At 49.5% G+C, this 18,944-nt stretch overlaps 1 protein-coding gene across 1 annotated transcript in view; it reads left to right on the forward strand.

Annotated features, from left to right (window-relative positions):
- The window catches only part of adap2 (ArfGAP with dual PH domains 2), a 41,224-nt gene extending 24,915 nt beyond the window's left edge, over positions 1-16,309 (forward strand). The window contains exons 4-11 of the mRNA XM_038776937.1: positions 211-299; positions 942-1,051; positions 3,539-3,685; positions 4,654-4,737; positions 7,547-7,609; positions 10,190-10,267; positions 14,376-14,604; positions 15,706-16,309. Of these exons, the coding sequence (XP_038632865.1) occupies positions 211-299; positions 942-1,051; positions 3,539-3,685; positions 4,654-4,737; positions 7,547-7,609; positions 10,190-10,267; positions 14,376-14,604; positions 15,706-15,737 (832 nt within the window). The 3' untranslated portion in view covers positions 15,738-16,309. The remainder of the gene's footprint in view (positions 1-210; positions 300-941; positions 1,052-3,538; positions 3,686-4,653; positions 4,738-7,546; positions 7,610-10,189; positions 10,268-14,375; positions 14,605-15,705) is intronic.
- Positions 16,310-18,944: the final 2,635 nt, after the last annotated feature.

Consider the following 18,944-nt stretch of genomic DNA (forward strand, 5'->3'; position numbering starts at 1 on the left):
ATGAGAATCAAAGAGAGGACTATCCTGGGCCTAGTTTCCCAATGGCCTGAGCACCTCCTGCCTTGAGTTCTTGGTGAGATGCAATCTGCTTTCACAGTGTTGAAAAACTCCCACCGGCAGCTTATGTTACCACCTTCAGCAACCTAGTTTGTCAGGAATTGTTTCTACAGACCTCATAGCCTTGACCATTCCTCTCTGTTCCCAACTCAGCGTTCTGAAAGAGCAGTGGATTCGAGCCAAGTATGAGCGGAGAGAGTTCACTGACGCCGGCACGGAGCACCAGCTATCTGACACATCAGGTACAGCAGTTGGGACCTCTCCATTAATGTACTGAAACATCACAACAATCTTCACAGGAACGTGTATCAGACTAAATGTGACATTAGCCATATAGAGGTGACCTAAACCTTGGTCAACAAGATAGGTTTTAAAGGGGCGACTTAAAGGAAGGGAGAGTGGGCCGGAGCGATTAGGGAGGGGATTTCAGAGCCGAGGGTGCCAGGTAGCTGAAGGCACGGCCGCCAATGAGGGAGTGATTAAAATCGGGGGCATTCAATAGGTCCGGATTGGAGGAGTATTCGGAGAGTTGTGGGGCTGGAGATGATTACAGACAGGGATCCCGTCCCTGGGTCACTGTCCGTGTGGAGTTTGCACATTCTCCCCGTGTCTCTGTGGGTTTCACCCCCACAGATGTGCAGGGTAGGTGGATCAGCCACGATAAAATTGCCCCTTTATTGGAAAAAAATAATAATTGGGTACTCTAAATTAATTTTTAAAAAATGATTACAGACATAAGGAAGGGCCAAGCCATGGAGGAATTTGAAAAGTAGAATGGTACCGTGCCAGGGACCAGGGTAAATCAGTGGGCGCTGTGAGGAATGGAACTAGTTGGCATTTGCACCTTTTGAATGCTGACAGATATTTACTTGTCCATTATACAGGTGATCGAGTTGGCCTCCTCTGGAAACGGGGAAAGGACAATGGAAACTTTCAGCAAAGGAATTTCCATCTTTTGGGTAAAGAAGGTGTGATATTTTACTACACTAAAGAGGTACGGCTTTTTTATAATCTCACCATCATGGCATTTCTCTTCCAGTTTGTAAAAATTTCCCCTTCTGCCTCAAACTCCTTAAGCTTTTTCATAAACTTTTTTCCTGTGTGTCTCTGGCACTAACTATAATAATAATAACCACTTATTGTCACAAGTAGACTTCAATGAAGTTACTGTGAAAATCCCCTAGTCGCCACATTCCGGCGCCTGCTCAGGGAGGCTGGTACGGGAATTGAACCCGCGCTGCTGGCATTGTTCTGCATTACAAGCCAGCTGCTTAGCCCACTGTGCTAAACCAGCCCTGCCACTCACACACTGAGGGCAGCAGTCTACATGATTATCATAAAAAACTGTCAGCGAAATTCGCCGTTTGAGACACTAAGTGCTGACACTGGGATTGAATCACGAGTGTTCTATGTTAATGAAAGCGGCGCAGGTTCTGGAGTCATTCAGGACACATTAATGTGCTAGCACTAGCGCCACGTGGAACTAATGCAATTCAATGCAAGCTGACGTGTGATAGGATGGTGTCGGGATCGGTACTGGAGTGTCTGACAAGCAGGAGGTGTGTATAAGCATTCCACTCCACACACCCTCATCCCAGCCAAGAAGATGGCACTGGAACACACATATCCCATTGATGGGTTGGCTAGGGGCAGAGGGTGGCCTGGGTAGCACCCGTATGACCCGTGGTGCTAAGTTTTTAGTGGGCAATCAGCAGTGTGCGCAGCTGCTTTCAGGCTGGGGTAATGGCAGTCCGTCCGTGCCTGGCCATCCTGACCCCATGGCCCATCTCTGTGCCGGCCCCTACTACTCCCCCTGACCCTGGAAGACGCCCCCGGCCAGCGGCACAACTATCAGCCCACTCTATCGACGTCGAACACTCTTCATACCCCATCTCTCGCCCTCAGCAACCACGGCTCCTGGTTCCCGATTTTCAATACCACAAGTGAACCTCGCAGTTGGTAATTCCACCTGGTGGAGGCGGAGCATCGTGGGAGGCCCAGAGAATTCCAGGATGGGCCTGTTAATGATATGCCAACCTCCTTTACTGTACAATTTGCATGCCCACGCCAGCACACCCACATACGGCGTGGAGCGCATTCAGGTACCCGAGCATAGCATTCAATTCGGGGCCTGGCGCCTGTCTCGAATTTCAGCTGACGGGCGATTTTCCACCTGATCGTGATTCGCGGTTCTGGCGAATTTGGTCGGCGGAGTATCTCACTCTGTGTACCTGAAAGAGACTGGTACACTTCTAGCTTCTTCCCCATGAATATATTCTGCAATAAAATTATCCAGCTTATTCTCAGCCATTGCAGTTCCATAGCAAGTTCACAAGACACAAAATACATTCCAACCCCATCCTCACTGAATTTGAGGACGAAACAAATATTCCTTGCCAAATCAGAACCAGAAGTTGAGTCATTATTACGTTTTATTACCATCCCCAGTTGCGTAATTTAACTTTTTCTCACAGTTGCAATGGCTGAGTGGTTACGGTGAAGGGAAACCAATGGGGATTCCCTGCACAGGTTTGAGCCCTGTTCACAGTGACTGTAATTCTGAATTGAAGCCTTCCTCTGTCCTGTTTAAACTACCTGTCTAATTTGTCTCATTCTAGTCATGTTCTCGCTCCCTTTGGCTTTGAATCACAGGGTTTCCTGTTCATTTGCTCTTTAAAATTCAAACACAATTTTTTTGCCATTCTCTTTTCCGCTTCTACTTTCTCAATTTCGAACTTTGCCTCTCTGTATCTCATTCTAATTGCTTCATTTGTAGATGTGTTTTTTTTTTAAATTTAGAGTACCCAATTATTTTGTTTTCCAATTCAGGGGTAATTTAAAAAGATAAATAAATTTAGAGTACCTAATTATTTTTTTCCAATTTAACGTGGTCAATCCACCTACCCTGCACATCTTTGGGTTGTGGGGGTGAAACCCACGCAGACACGGGGAGAATGTGCAAACTCCACACGGACAGTGACCCAGAGCCGGGATCGAACTGGGACCTCGGCACCGTGAGGCAGTGGTGCTAACCACTGCTCCACCGTGCTGCCCTCCAATCCACCTAATCTGCACATCTTCGGCATGTGGGAGTGAAACCCACACAGACACAGGGAGAATGTGCAAACCCCACACAGACAGTGATCCAGGGCCGGGATCGAACCCGGGTCCTCAGGGCCATGAGGCAGCAATGGTAACCAGAAGAGCAGAAGAAACATAAAATATTGGTAGATTTAGAATTTATTTTCATTTTATTCAAACATGTAGATAATATAAAAACATAGATCAAAAGAAAATAGCAGAAATCATTCCTTGGCTGTATAGCTGTGTCTTACTATAGGGCTGACTCCTCCACATACCTGTAGCTAATTCCTAATATTAAAGCAGACGTACAGGATCGGAGATTTCTTGGAGAATGCAAGAAAAGCATTTGGAAGCCAGTAAATAAACATTACCAACCAGAGAATTTTTGCTTTAACAGGAGAAAGACCCAAAAGGAGTCATCCAGGTGTCAGATCTCAATGCGACATTCCAACCGGAGAAGATTGGCAAACCAAATGGGCTACAAATCACTTACCTGAAAGATGGACGCACCAGGAGTATCTTTGTATACCACAAAAATGGGAAGGTAATGGAGTGTAATCCCCTCCCACACAGTCACAGGCAATTTCACAAAACTCTCTCCCTTTGTGTCCTGATATTGACACTCTCTCCTGATACGGACTCACGTTTCTCCCGATACTGATCCTCTCTCTCCCTCAATATTGATTCTTTCTGTCCTGATCATTATTATTTCTCTCCAGACACGGTCTCTCTCTCTCTCCATCCAGACACTGTTTCCCTCTCTCCATCCAGACACTGTCTCTCTCTCTCTGTCCAGACACTGTCTCTCTCTCTCCATCCAGACACTGTCTCTCTCTCTCTCTGTCCAGACACTGTCTCTCTCTCTCTCTGTCCAGACACTGTCTCTCTCTCTCTCTGTCCAGACACTGTCTCTCTCTCTCCATCCAGACACTGTCTCTCTCTCTCTCTCCATCCAGACACTGTCTCTCTCTCTCTCTCTGTCCAGACACTGTCTCTCTCTCTCCATCCAGACACTGTCTCTCTCTCTCTCTGTCCAGACACTGTCTCTCTCTCTCTCTCTGTCCAGACACTGTCTCTCTCTCTCCATCCAGACACTGTCTCTCTCTCTCTCTCCATCCAGACACTGTCTCTCTCTCTCTCTCCATCCAGACACTGTCTCTCTCTCTCTGCCCAGACACTGTCTCTCTCTCTCTCTCTCTGCCCAGACACTGTCTCTCTCTCTCTCTCTGTCCAGACACTGTCTCTCTCTCTCTGTCCAGACACTGTCTCTCTCTCTCTCTGTCCAGACACTGTCTCTCTCTCTCTCTGTGCAGACACTGTCTCTCTCTCTCTCTCTCTCTGTGCAGACACTCTCTCTCTCTCTCTCTCTGTGCAGACACTGTCTCTCTCTCTCTCTCTCTGTGCAGACACTGTCTCTCTCTCTCTCTCTGTCCGGACACTGTCTCTCTCTCTGTCCAGACACTGTCTCTCTCTCTCTCTGTCCAGACATTGATCTTTTTCTCTGTTTCCCAGGATATTGTGGATTGGTTCAATGCAATCAGGGCAGCTCGTTTCCGATATCTCAAAAGTGCCTTTCCCACAAATAGTGATGCTGAGGTGAGCCCGTAGTTAGTATTTTAATTGTTATTATATAAAGACAAATAATGAGTTATACGCACTACATAAGTAATAGGGATTGTGCTTGGTCGTCCAATCAACATGACCACGGATAATCGGCTAGCAGCACTGCCCCCCCCCCCCCCCCCCCCCCCCCCCCCCCCCCGATCCCAAGGAGGTAGAGATATTTTGCAGGCAATCTTGCACATAATCAAGGTCAGGGAATTCCAAAAGATTTGACAATCTTTGAATGAAGAAATTGTATGATTTCTGTCCGAAATGGCTTTAACTCTCAGACTGTGCCCGAGTTCTCGATTTCCCAGTCAGGGGAAATCAATCCTTCACGAATTATATTGGATTCAATTAAATAGATCATAGATCATAGAATTTACAGTGCAGAAGGAGACCATTCGGCCCATCGAGTCTGCACCGGCTCCTGGAAAGAACACCCTGCCCAAGGTCAACACCTCCACCCTAACCCCATAACCCAGTAACCCCACCCAACACTAAGGGCAATTTTGGACACTAAGGGCAATTTAGCATGGCCAATCCACCTAACCTGCACACCTTTGGACCTCTCATTCTTCTAAACTAGTGGCTATAGACCCAGCCTCCCCAATATCTTGTCATCGGACCATCCCCCACACCAATTAACTTCTTTTTGAACACACAAGGATCAGGAGTGGGCCATTTGTGCCGACTGTGTCATTGAATACATCATAGCTGATCTCAGCTTCATCACCATCTTCCCACACATGCCACATATTGCTGGATTCCCTGAGACACCAAACATCTGTCTATCCCAACCTTAAATATATTCAGCGATTGGGCATCCACTTCCCTCTGGGGTGGGGAATTCCAAAGTTTCACAAACTTTTGCAGTGAAGAACTTTCTCCTCACCTCAGTCGTAAATCATCGCCCCCCTCCCCCCCCCCTCCCTTTATCCTGAGACTCTTCCCCATGTTATTAAATCCCCTGACCAGTACAAACCATCGCCTCTCGGTGTCGACTGTGTTTTTCATTCTTGTGAATGCAAGAAAATATAGGCCCAGTTTGCTAAACGTCTCATCGTGAGACCACCCTCTCGTCCCAGGAAAAATGTACTAACCTTCACTATACTGCCTCCAACCCAAGTATATCCTTCCTTAAATATGGAGACCGGAACTGCATGCAGAATTCCCGATGCGGTTCCCGCCAAATCCCTGTACAATTGCAGCAAGACATCTTTATTCCCGTATTTCAATCCCTTTTGTAATAAAGCCAGCATGCTTTGCCTTCCGAATTGCTTGATATATCTGTATGCTCATTTTCTGTGTTTCTTATGAAGATGTGAAAACTAACTGTACTGTAAGGGTCCTTCCTGTTGATTCCCTTATTTCCTATTTCCTTTACGTTATCATTATTATTTTTGGTCCATGGATCTTTAATGGAGACCTACCTTAAGTCAAGCAGGGGAAATGAGGAACTCAAAGTTGCAAAATAGTACACTGTGCTCTGAAGATTTAGATTGTGAACAGAAGAACTCAGACTTTATGGCACCCACGAGATTGGAGGGATTTGGTTTGATTGATTGACTGGTGACCAGTTGGTGGCCAGGGACCGTATTCTGCCTGGCAACAGACAGTGATTGTGTTCAGCCAGGTGGGGGTTTTCAGAGAGCCCAGCCCTGGATGCTGAGAGGAGAGAAGTCTCGAGGCCCTGATGAGTCTACAGTGAAAACCATTACGGACTCAAAGCAAAGAGTTCGTCCGATTGGAGGCCTAGACTGAAAGAATCTAACTGGAAAACATCCATCTGGGGGCAGCACGGTGACGCTGTGGTTAGCACTGCTGCCTCATGGCGCTGAGGACCCGGCTCTGGGTCACTGTCCGTGTGGGGTTTGCACATTCTCCCTGTGTTTGCGTGGGTTTCGCCCCCACAACCCAAAGATGTGCAGGGTAGGTGGATTGGCCGTGCTAAATTGCCCCTTAATTGGGAAAAAACAAATTGGTTACTCTGAATTTTACCAAAAAAACCCCAATTATTTTTGAAACCCCCGGCTCCCACGCCAAAAATGGCCAGAGAGGGGTCGGGTCCTGGGCCACGCATGCGCATGGCTGATAACCTGCAGCGAACGCGCCGAACAACATGGCGCCGGCCATGTGGGGACCCGACCTGCCATCCGCGATCCCACAGGCAACCCCCTGCCCCCCCCCCCCCCCCCTCCGCCCCGGCCAGTGGCATGGATCCCGGCCGAGGGTGAAGGCACTGGACACAGTCCGCAGCCACCACGCCGGGATTACGGCCCCTGAGACCACCGCGCCATCAGGAACTCAGCCCATTGGAGGCGGAGTATCGTGGGAGGGCCTGCCAATGACCCGCCAACGGCCCGCGGCGTGTGACACAATGATGCCATTTCAGAGGGGGCAGAGCATGGCTGACTAACGTCAAACCGGCACTGACCCTGATTTGGCCGGCGGAGCCCATTTTCTGCCCGTTCGGCGATAACGATATCGGCGCCGGGCAATGGAGAACCCAGCCCCAGGTTTTGCACACCTAACATCGCACAGAGTCTGGAGGTGCCACACATTTGGATTGTTTGATAAATATGTTTGTTGTAACAAGTTGAGGGAGGTGACAGCGTTACCCCACATCAAATTAACACAGCCATATTCTTACAATACTACGTTAGGGGAGAGGGGTGTGAATACACACCTCCCAGGTCTGAAATGGGCTGAACGGAACTTGTGAAAGTGGTCCAATATTTTAACATTTCGTCTGTGTTCGAAGTGTCTGCGGAACTGAATCATGTGTTATGTATTTTTTCAGCTCATACCAAAATTAACAAGGAATTACGTAAAGGAAGGCTACATGGAGAAAACTGGTCCCAGAGTATGTACACAGTGCAGCAACCGAGAGAATACACTTAATAATGTGTTCAATATAGAATTTGTAGATCTCTCTTGGGATTTATCCTTTGTTACGTTCTGGTTAGGGACTTTTAGTTTAAAGTAGATCATTTTTAAAATCCCAGTAAAACTCTGACTCCCACATGAGGGATTCCAACTCTTTATTTTTGAAGATTATGGCCTTTGATTAACACACAAGCCATTCTGAATCGAACTGCCTGAATGACTGCTCACCTCTCCGATGGTTCAATCTCGCCTCTTGAGACAGTGTTCACACCAGCTGCACTCCCACCTCTAAGTATCAGCTCACTTCCAACTTTTTTTCAGGACATTAGCTTCTCTAAGATGCCATTGCCTGGGTTTCTCTGAATCCAGTCTCGTAGCTGCGGCAAGCTAGAAATGAATCCCAGGGTTTCTCTGATCTCTCACCGCTGGTTACAAAACCAGTACTGACACAGGACCAGTGACCTTCTGCCACTTTATCAGTGCCCCAGGACTTCGCTGAGCCCTAACTGCCTGGAGCTGGCTAACAGCTTAACAACTCAACGTCAGAGACCCCAAAGTATAGTTTATACCATGTGACCCAATCAGAAGTCCCTCTATCTCTAGGGGTACAACTTTACAAATTCCAAAAGTAGTGATGCAGATTAGTAAGGCAACGTATAAAGCGAAGAAAGCACTGGAGTTCCAGTTCTAGAGAAAATGAATTGAAAAGCAGATGTTAAAGTTGGTTCAATCGCGTTTAGAATATTGTGTAGAGTTCTAAAATCATAAAGAACCAAAGGGAGGAGATACAAAAATATTTAGAAGTGTTGGGCAGCACGGTGGCGCAGTGGGTTAGCCCTGCTGCCTCACGGCGCTGAGGTCCCAGGTTCGATCCCGGCTCTGGGTCACTGTCCGTGTGGAGTTTGCACATTCTCCCCGTGTCTGCGTGGGTTTCACCCCCACAACCCAAAGATGTGCAGAGTAGGTGGGCTGGTCTTGGCCACATTAAAACTGCCCCTTCATTGGAAAAAAAGTATTTGGGTACTCTAAATTATTTTTTAAATTTAGAAGGGTGTTACCAGAAATGAAAATATTTCCACTACTTTAGACGTGATGGACAAATTGTCTCCTTCTGAGCTGTCACAATGCTGTGATTAAAGGATGAACAGGTTGAGGATGGTTTCACTAGAAAGCTGAAGGGTGCCATGATAGAGATAGTTTCTACTTGTGGGGGGGTGTACAAGACAAGGAGTCAGGAGTATGAGGTAGTCTCCCAATAACAGGAAATTTGGGAATATCTCCTTCAAGAATGTGGAACAAGAAATAACTACGGCAAATAACACCAATACATTTTTAAAAATATATATTTTTATTCTCCTCCTTTTTCACATTTTCTCCTAAATTTGCACCCAACAACAATAAACAATAATCAGTAACGAATATAATGTCAATCCCCATATCAACAACGATCCAATCCTCCCACCAAACCCCCAAACATTAGCCCGCATGTTAACATAAATAAATAACAAAAAGGGGCAGCACGGTGGCACAGTGGGTTAGCCCTGCTGCCTCACGACGCCGAGGTCCCAGGTTCGATCCCGGCCCTGGGTCACTGTCCGTGTGGAGTTTGCACATTCTCCCTGCGTCTGCGTGGGTTTCGCACCCACAACCCAAAGATGTGCAGGCTAGGTGGATAGGCCATGCTAAATTGCCCCTTAATTGAAAAAAATGAATTGGGTACCCTAAATTCATTAAAAAAAAACAAAAAAAAATAACAAAAAGGAATCAGGAATCACCCATAGTCACACAGTCCCCCTCCCGCAAACCCCCCCCCCCCCAAACTAATGTTCGATGTTATCCAATTCTCGAAAGTGCATAATGAATAACACCCATGAATTGTAGAACCCCTCCATCCTTCCCCTCAGTTGAAGCTTAACCTTCTCAAGGGTCAAGTATTCCAACAGGTCCCCCCGCCACGCCAGGGCACAGGGTGGAGAGGCTGCTCTCCAACCCAGCCGGATCCGCCTTCGGGCGATCAACGAGGCAAAGGCTACAACATCTGCCTCCGCACCCGTTTCCAACCCCTGGCTGGTCCGACACCCTGAATATGGCCTCCCGGGGGCCCGGGTCCAGTTTCACGTGCACCACTTTAGAGATTACCCTAAAAACCTCCTTCCAGTAACCCTCCAGCTTTGGACAGGACCAAAACATATGAACGTGATTAGCGCCACCCCCCCCCCCCCCCCCCCCTCCCCCCGCAACGTTCACACACATCTTCTACCCCCTCAATACCGATACATTTAAGGGGGGAATTCAGGAACCACCTGAGGGAGAAAGGCAGAGAAGGCTATAATGATAGGATCAGATGAAGTGTGTGGGAGAGACTCATGTGGAACAGCAGCATTGCCCTGCTGGGCTGAATGGCCTGTGTCTGGTCTGGAGATTCGTGACAAAATATATATCACTGGAGATGAAGTAAAAAGAGTGAATAGAAAATTAAATACGTGTGTGAGATTTCCAAATGTCAAAGAGACAAATATTGAATCTTAAGTAAACTAACAGTGACTCTCTCTTGTAGCAAAAGGAAGCTTTTAAGAGGCGATGGTTCACACTGGATAATCAGGATCGCAAACTGTTGTATTTTAAAGAGCCACTGGTGAGTGACAGTATCTGCACAGCGCTCACAGAAAGATAGCAGCAAACTGCCACAGGGAGAAGGTCTTGTAGCTCAGTATTCAGCTTCCCTGTCTCGGAGCCAGAAACTCCGGGTTCGAGTCCCACCCCAGGACTTGATGACCAAGGATTGTGGATTCATAATGCGGCCAAGCAGGCTGAGTATTAACCTGCAAACCCTTCCGAACACGTCAATGGCTGGGAGTAAGAGCGGGAGAGACTCCTGAAAAGCGGAGCTTGATGTGGTGTGGTGCACCTCAAGCCTCTGGTGACAGACTAGCCCATCTGTTCCGGGAATTACTAGCTATGGAAACAGATAGAAGTCTGCCTTAATGCACCATTAGGTCCAGGAGAGAATTAGAGAATGCCAGGGACAGCAACCCTTCCAGTTGCTAACACAGTGCACAGGATCATTGGGACCACAGTTACTAATGTCCGGTTGGTTGCTGAGAGTTTCACACATGGAACAAAATGTCTCTCAACCTTTGCCTGTGATTATTCACCATCGGGAGGAGAGTTATTGAGAAGCTAAATTAATCTTGGTCTGTTGATAAGATTCTTGCTCCCAATTTCCCTCTCCTCCCGAAAACACCGACTTCTGCAGAACAGCCCAGCAACTTCTCAACCAAGGGAATTTGGTTTATAAATGTGAGGCTGGTCAGAAAATATTTATTTGGATGACTGAGCAAGGCCAGACCAGGGGATGAATTCTCTGCTGTCCGGCGGCAGCAGGGAGGTGTGTGATCGAGCAGAGAGTCCTGTTTCTGATCCCTCGTTGGCAGCACTATCAAGGTTTATGGCCCCTGCCACCGGGAGGATGCAGTCACATTGACCCATTTGCATCCTATCAATGGGCTGGGCACCGGATTCTCCAAACTCTCTGACTTCCAGGCAGAGGTCCCTGTTTGGGGTGGGAGGGGGGTCTCTATTGGGAGTCTCTGTTAAGGGGGTATCCAGTGGGGGTCTCTGTTATGGGAGGAGGGGGGGAATCCCTGGTGAGGGGCTCTGTTATGGAGGGGGGAGGGGGGGGGGAATCCCTGGTGAGGGGCTCTGTTATGGGAGGGGGGGGGGAATACCTGGTGAGGGGCTCTGTTATGGGAGGGGGGGGGGAATCCCTGGTGAGGGGCTCTGTTATGGGAGGGGGGGGGAATCCCTGGTGAGGGGCTCTGTTATGGGAGGGGAGGGGGAAATCCCTGGTGAGGGGCTCTGTTATGGGAGGGGGGGGGGGAAATCCCTGGTGAGGGGCTCTGTTATGGGAGGAGGGGGGGAATCCCTGGTGAGGGGCTCTGTTATGGGAGGGGGGGAATCCTGGTGAGGGGCTCTGTTATGGGAGGGGGGGGGGGAATCCCTGGTGAGGGTTGAGGGGGGGGAGAATCCCTGGTGAGGGGCTCTGTTATGGGAGGGGGGGGGGGAGGAGTCCCTGGTGAGGGGCTCTGTTATGGGAGGGGGGGGGAATACCTGGTATGGGTCTCTGTTATGGGAGGGGGGGGGAATCCCTGGTGAGGGGCTCTGTCATGGGAGGGGGGGGGGAATACCTGGTGAGGGGCTCTGTCATGGGAGGGGGGGGAATCCCTGGTGAGGGGCTCTGTTATGGCAGGGGGGGGGATCCCTGGTGAGGGGCTCTGTTATGGGAGGGGGGGGAGAATCCCTGGTGAGGGGCTCTGTTATGGGAGGGGGGGGAATCCCTGGTGAGGGGCTCTGTTATGGGAGGGGGGGGATCCCTGGTGAGGGGCTCTGCTATGGGAGGGGGGGGGGGAATCCCTGGTGAGGGGCTCTGTTATGGGACGTTCTCCGGTGGGGGTTCTGGTATGTGAGGGGGAATCTCTGACGGGGGAGATCTCTGATGTGGGTTCACTGTTATAGTGAGGGTCTCTGGTGGGGAGCTGTGTTTTGAGGATCTCTGTTATGTGGATCTCTGTTATGAGGGATGGTATGGGTTAGTGAATTGCCTCAGGGTGTCATTCCCAGTGTGAATCCAAATCAGAGGCAATTCATCTCCGGCGGCATTCTCCGATTTTGAGGCTATTTCCGGAGGAAGTGTCTCGTTCTACGATGAAAAATATCGGCGAGACCCCAGCACTGACGGTGAGGGGCGAGCAGCCGCGCCACGTAAAACATACGACCGTCGCGAAATAAACAGCTGGAGAATTGCCATCTGTGGCTGCGCATGGTGCTGACCTGAAGCGGTCCCATTGTACAACAAGGTGCCGGCTGTGCATGGATCCGATCTGCCAGATAGTGCTCCCCTGGATACCCCTTCGCCACCCCCCCACCTCCGATCTGCCAGATAGCGCTCCCCTGGATACCCCCTCGCCACCCCCCCCCCCACCTCCGATCTGCCAGATAGCGCTCCCCTGGATACCCCCTCGCCACCCCCCACCTCCGATCTGCCAGATAGTGCTCCCCCGGATACCCCCTCGCCACCCCCCACCTCCGATCTGCCAGATAGTGCTCCCCTGGATACCCCCTCGCCACCCCCCACCTCCGATCTGCCAGATAGTGCTCCCCTGGATACCCCCTCGCCACCCCCCACCTCCGATCTGCCAGATAGCGCTCCCCTGGATACCCCCTCGCCACCCCCCACCTCCGATCTGCCAGATAGTGCTCCCCTGGATACCCCCTCGCCACCCCCCACCAGCCCTCTCCGAAGCCCCCACCCCGACCAGCGGCACGGCTCCCCCCCCCCCCCCACCGGCACGGCTCCCCCCCCACCGACCAACTGCAAGGCTCTCTCCCCCCCCCCCCCCCCCCCCCAACCCCGATTGTGGTGGCGCTGGACACAGTTCACGAAAACTCAAAGCACAAGAGAACCACGCCATCAAGAAGCCAGCCCATTGGGGGCAGAGCATCGGGGGAGGGTCTTGAGGTGATACCCTGACGCTGTCGCAATGGTGTGCGGCGTACTCCCCGATGATGCCGTTTTGGAGGGGACAGAGCATCCGAAAATAAACTCCGTCCCCGATCGGTTGTAAAATGGGATTCTCCGCCCGATCGCCGATTGCGAAATAGGTGCCGGCTAGCGGAGAATCCCGCCCATAGTCTCCCAAATTGAGATCCACCCCAGATATTGATTCGTTTGTTCCTGCCCACAGAACTGATTCCTTCTTATTGTCCCTCTGTGTACCCGAACAGGCGCCGGAATGTGGCGACTAGGGACTTTTCACAGTAACTTCACTGCAGTGTTAATGTGAGCCTACTTGTGACACTAATAACGATTATTATTATTATGGACTCTTATATTTCTTCCCTCTCCAGTTTCTTTTCACCCACATCTGTGCCTCTTTCAACATCCTCTGCCACTTTAGCAGTTTCCTGACCCTAACCACTTCCTTTCACCAGTGACTCCCACTATTTCTACACTTTGTTGCCCCACTAGGGTAGCCTGAATGTTCTCTGTTTCCTCCTCGAATCGCCACCACTCTCCTCCATCTGGCTGAACTTGTTTTCATTTTGAAAAACTTTGCCACTCAGCTCCTCCAAACAAGGGTTGTGACTGTGGATATCGGCATGGATCATCGCTGCCTGCGTTTTTATCAGACATGTGCAACTTTCCTTGTTCCAGTCTGACTTAAGTTCCTTGCTTCCAACTCCTTTCTGCTGTAGATTGATGGCTGTATCGGTACCCCTTCCTGCTCTCATCCTGAAACTGGGAAAATTCATCCACTTTTTTTCTAATTTCCACCCTTCTCCCACCTTCACACGGTCCGTCTCCAGTGGTTAGCACTGCTGCTTCACGGCGCTGAGGACCTGGGTTCGAATCCTGACCCTGGGTCACTGTCCGTGTGGAGTTTGCACATTCTCCCCATGTTTGCGTGGGTCTCACCCCCACAACCCAAAGATGTGCAGGTTAGGTGAATTGAACACACTAAGATTGCCCCTTAATTGGAAAAATTATTGGGTACTCTAAATTTATTTTTAAAAATGATTATCTTGTGATCATCACATTGCAGTGTGTGGGATCATACTATGCACAAACTAGCTGCTGCGTTTCCTAGGATTACTTTTTTTTAAAAAAAGAAGTATTTAACTGGCTGTCAAAAGCTTTGGGACATGATGAAAGGCAGTGGATAAACACAATCTCTTTCTCACAGGATGCTTATGCACAAGGGGAAGTGTTCATCGGACACTCGGAGTACGGGTATAATGTGACAGAGGGCTTGCCGCCCGGCATGAAGGGCAACAAGTGGAGGTTGGGGATAACGATCGAGACGCCCGAGAGGAAGTTTGTGTTTACCTGTCAGGATGACCAAGACCTCAATGAATGGATTGTGGCTTTTAAAGACGTGATTTTCAAACCGATGTCCCCCCAGGATTATACGGGTGAGACGGAACATCTGCTGGTTGAAAACATCCGTTTGAGCTCCCCCAGTATCTGGCCAATGTTAAGTTAGCTTGAGGGAGGGGCAGTCACACTGCAGCCTCACGGCGCCGAGGTCCCAGGTTCGATCCCGGCTCTGGGTCACTGTCTGTGTGGAGTTTGCACATTCTCCCCGTGTCTGCGTGGGTTTCACCCCCAAAACCCAAAGAGGTGCAGGGTAGGTGGATTGGCCATGCTAAATTGCTCCTTAATTGGGAAAAAAAATGAATTGGGTACTCTAAATTTATATTGAAAAAAGTTTGGTCGAAAGAGCCAGGGCTAAAATTGACAGTATTATTGGGCTTGTCCAAAACCCAATGGGCCAAATGGCCTGCCTGAACTGGAAATGATTCTGTGCCTTTCTTTGCATATGATTGCAGCATTGGAAAATATTGGCCTACGTTGGTCATCGTACTTCAACCGGTTGAACTATGATGCATTGTCCAATTTTCCAGACTAACCACTCGTCCTGTGGCTGAAGGGCAGACTGTGATGGCTCTTATAACTGCCCCATCTACCTCAGCACAGAATGGACTGAGCCTGGTACCCCCCAGCACAGAATGAACTGAGCTGGTACCCCCCAGCACAGAATGGACCAGGCCTGGTACCCCCCAGCACAGAATGGACTGAGCTGGGACCCCCCAGCACAGAATTGACTGAGCCTGGGACCCCCCCAGCACAGAATGGACCAGGCCTGGGACCCCCCTAGCACAGAATGGACCGAGCCTGTGACCCCCCAGCACAGAATGGACCGAGCCTGTGACCCCCCCAGCACAGAATGGACCGAGCCTGGGACCCCCCCAGTACAGAATGGACCGAGCCTGGGACCCCCCCCAGTACAGAATGGACCGAGCCTGGGACCCCCCCAGTACAGAATGGACCGGGCCTGGGCCCCCCCAGCAGCTACATTTCTTACTCAATAAAATCTCAGCTCTTCCCAACCTTTACAAAATAACGATGAAAACATAGCATCGCAAAATAAGCTGCAGTAAGGCCATGTGAACACAGTCAAGCTAGTTTCCCAGTGTGCAGTCTGACCAACTAATACTTTTTTAATTTTTCAGTTGAAGCTTCATTGAGGCGGAAGCAGAAGTGATGATAACAGGAGAATGTGATGGGCCAGACTCAGAACAGGGCGTCGCACACAGAAAATATTCTGCAATACCCAAGGGAGTCACTCCTGGTCTGGATGAAGATTCCTCACTCTGAGCCGAGTAGATGGCCACAGGGTGTCTGCTGCACTCTGGGTTCGGAACGCATAACCCACTCGACTGACCCAACTTCTCCATCTGTGGCCCAGTGACTTGGCCAGAAGATGAGCTTCTGTTATCTGTTCCAATTCAATTCTGAACACTTGTTGCCCGAGTGAGGCGCGGTTGGGACTGTACACCCCGGAGAACAGGGACAGAATGGGAAAGACTACTTTGAAGCAGTTCCTCAAAACCATTCCCTTCTGCACCACGATTTGGAATGCAGACAAACTGAAAGGCAAATCATATGGGACAGCTGCCATTATTTCACAACCTGGTGGCACTCCTGGTGCAGGGCAAGGTGGTGATGGCTCAATCATATTGATATTTTTTTTGCTTGTTTCTTTCAGGTTGCGATCCTTTCTTTGCTTATCAGGAAGTCCCCAAGGTGATGGATTAAATGTCAGCGTTTAACTGATTCGTTAGTTTATCCATTTCATATTTTAAAAAATATATATTTTCAGCTTCCCAGAGGCAGAAGCACTGCCCTTATTGATGCTGAAGCACAAATAACCAGACGCCTTCCAGGCTTGGGACAGGAGTGGACTTTCTATGAAGTCTTCCACAGTCAAATTGCCTGTCATGATTTGGTGTCAAAGTTCACCCAGGAAGGACAGCCACAAGGGCAGGATGATGAGGGCAGGCCGGGGGGGGGGGGGGGGGGGGGGGGGGTTTGTTCAGGGTGGGGACATTTCTCTGACCCACACAATATACCTCACCTGAGAACTGAGCCATTCCAGTGGTCTACTTCAAGGTATATGTGGGAGATTGATAGCGAGATTCATAGAATGAGACAATTAAGGGGCAATTTCGCGTGGCCAATCCACCTAGCCTGCACATCTTTGGGTTGTGGGGGTGAAACCCACGCAAACACGGGGAGAATATGCAAACTCCACACGGACAGTGACCCAGGGCCAGGATCAAACCCAGGTCCTCAGCGCTGTGAGACAGCAGGGCTAACCCACTGCACCACCATGCTGCTCACACAGTGCATTCCAGATCAGAACAGCTGACTGCACTAAAATATTTTTGATTTTGACTTTCGCTGTCTTGACAACAACCTTAATTCTGTGTTTCCGGTTGCCGTGCCTCCTAGCTTCTCTTTATACCTATCAGCGCTATTCTTAATTTGAACACCATTTATGACATTCCCTCCTCCTCATTGAGAACTTTAAGAGTTGGCGCCCTGCCTCTGACTGGAATCACAGAATCCCTACAGTGCAGAAGGGAACCTTTCGGCCCATCGAGTCTGCACTGACCCCTCCCCCGCCCCCCAGGCCCAATCACCCGCCCTCTCTCGGAAACCCCACCTAACCTCTGGCTACCTAGGGGCAATTCATAGAATCATAGAACAGTACAGCACAGAACAGGCCCTTCGGCCCTCGATGTTGTGCCGAGCAATGATCACCCTACTCAAACCCACGTAACCCGTATACCCGTAATCCCCCCATTAACCTTACACTACGGGCAATTTAGCATGGCCAATCCACCCAAGCTGCACATCTTTGGACTGTGGGAGGAAACCGGAGCACCCGGAGGAAACCCACGCAGGCATGGGGAGAATGTATAAGCTCCACAGTCACCAGCTGTCACTCTGGGATCCCATAGGCTTATCTGACCGTGTGCCAGGTTTAAGAGCTTGTCAAAAGTCATGCTTAAATCCATGTAGACGTCAAATATATGATCCTCCATTGAATAAACTTTTAACTATACTGCTTTGATCAAACTGCACCTTCGGATACTGTCCTTGATTTTTTTGCTCTATATTTTTCCCAGGGGTTAGGCTGATTACCCTGTAATGACTCACGTTTATTTTGCCCCCGCTGAAATGGTACACTGGCAGACGTCCTCCAATTCTCTGGCATTACCCCACAGCTCCAAAGACTCACCACCCTCTGAGGGAAGAAATTCCTTATCTCAGTCTTAAACAGACACCCCTTTATTCTGAGACTATGCCCTCTGGTCCGAGACCCTTCCATTGGAGGAAACATCCGCTCAGCATTCACCCTGTCGAGCCCCTTAAGAATCCGATATGTTTCAATGAGATCACCTTTCATTCGTCTAAATTCCAGTGAGTCCCAACCTGTTTAATCTTTGCTCTTAAGACAATCTTTCCATACCGGGTATCTTCCTCGTGAACCTGCTCTGAAGCTGCTCCAATGAGATGATATCTTTCCTTAAATAAGGCACGGTAGCACAGTGGATAGCACTGTTGCTTCACAACTCCAGGGTCCCAGGTTCGATTCCCCGCTGGGTCACTGTCTGTGCGGAGGAGTCTGCATGTTCTCCCCGTGTCTGTGTGGGTTTCCTCCGGGTGCACCAGTTTCCTCCCACAAGCCCCAAAAGACGTGCTTGTTAGGTGAATTGGACATTCTGAATTCTCCCTCTGTGTACCGAACAGGCGCAGAATGTGGTGACTCGGGGCTTTTCACAGTAACTTTGTTGGAGTGTTAATGTAAGCCTACTTGTGACAATAAAGATTATTATTAAAACTTCTCAGTGCTCCAGATGTGGTCTCGCCAGTACCTTGACAGCCCAATGTACATTTCATTCCTGCCTGGTGATACCAAAAGATACCAAAAATAATATTTCCCTGATGTTTATCCCACTCAATATTTCACATCTTTACAATGTCTGCATTGTCCTTCCCAGATTGTGAAGAGTGTATTAAAAATCATGCCTACATCTTCCACCTCTATTTTGGTCTCTGACAAGCCCCTTTTCCTTAGTTATCCTCTTGCTCCTGATGGATTTAAATCATCTTTGGGCCTTCTCTGATCTTACTTGCCAATATTGCCAAGTTCTCCTCTTTGATTTTCGAATTTCCAAGAGCCATTGAGGTCTGGAACACAGAAAAGGCCCTTCAGGTCTGCGTCAGTCAAAAACAACCAGCTAATTATGTTAAACCTATTTCCCAGCACTTGGCCCATAGCCTTGTCTGCTTTGGCATCGCAGATGCACATTTAAATACTTCTTCAATGTTCTGAGGGTCTCTGTCTCCTCCACCCTTTCAGGCAGCGAGTTCCAGACTCCCACCTCCCTCCTCACATCCC

Source organism: Scyliorhinus canicula, chromosome 18, assembly GCF_902713615.1.
Source record: "Scyliorhinus canicula chromosome 18, sScyCan1.1, whole genome shotgun sequence".
Taxonomy (NCBI): domain Eukaryota; kingdom Metazoa; phylum Chordata; class Chondrichthyes; order Carcharhiniformes; family Scyliorhinidae; genus Scyliorhinus; species Scyliorhinus canicula.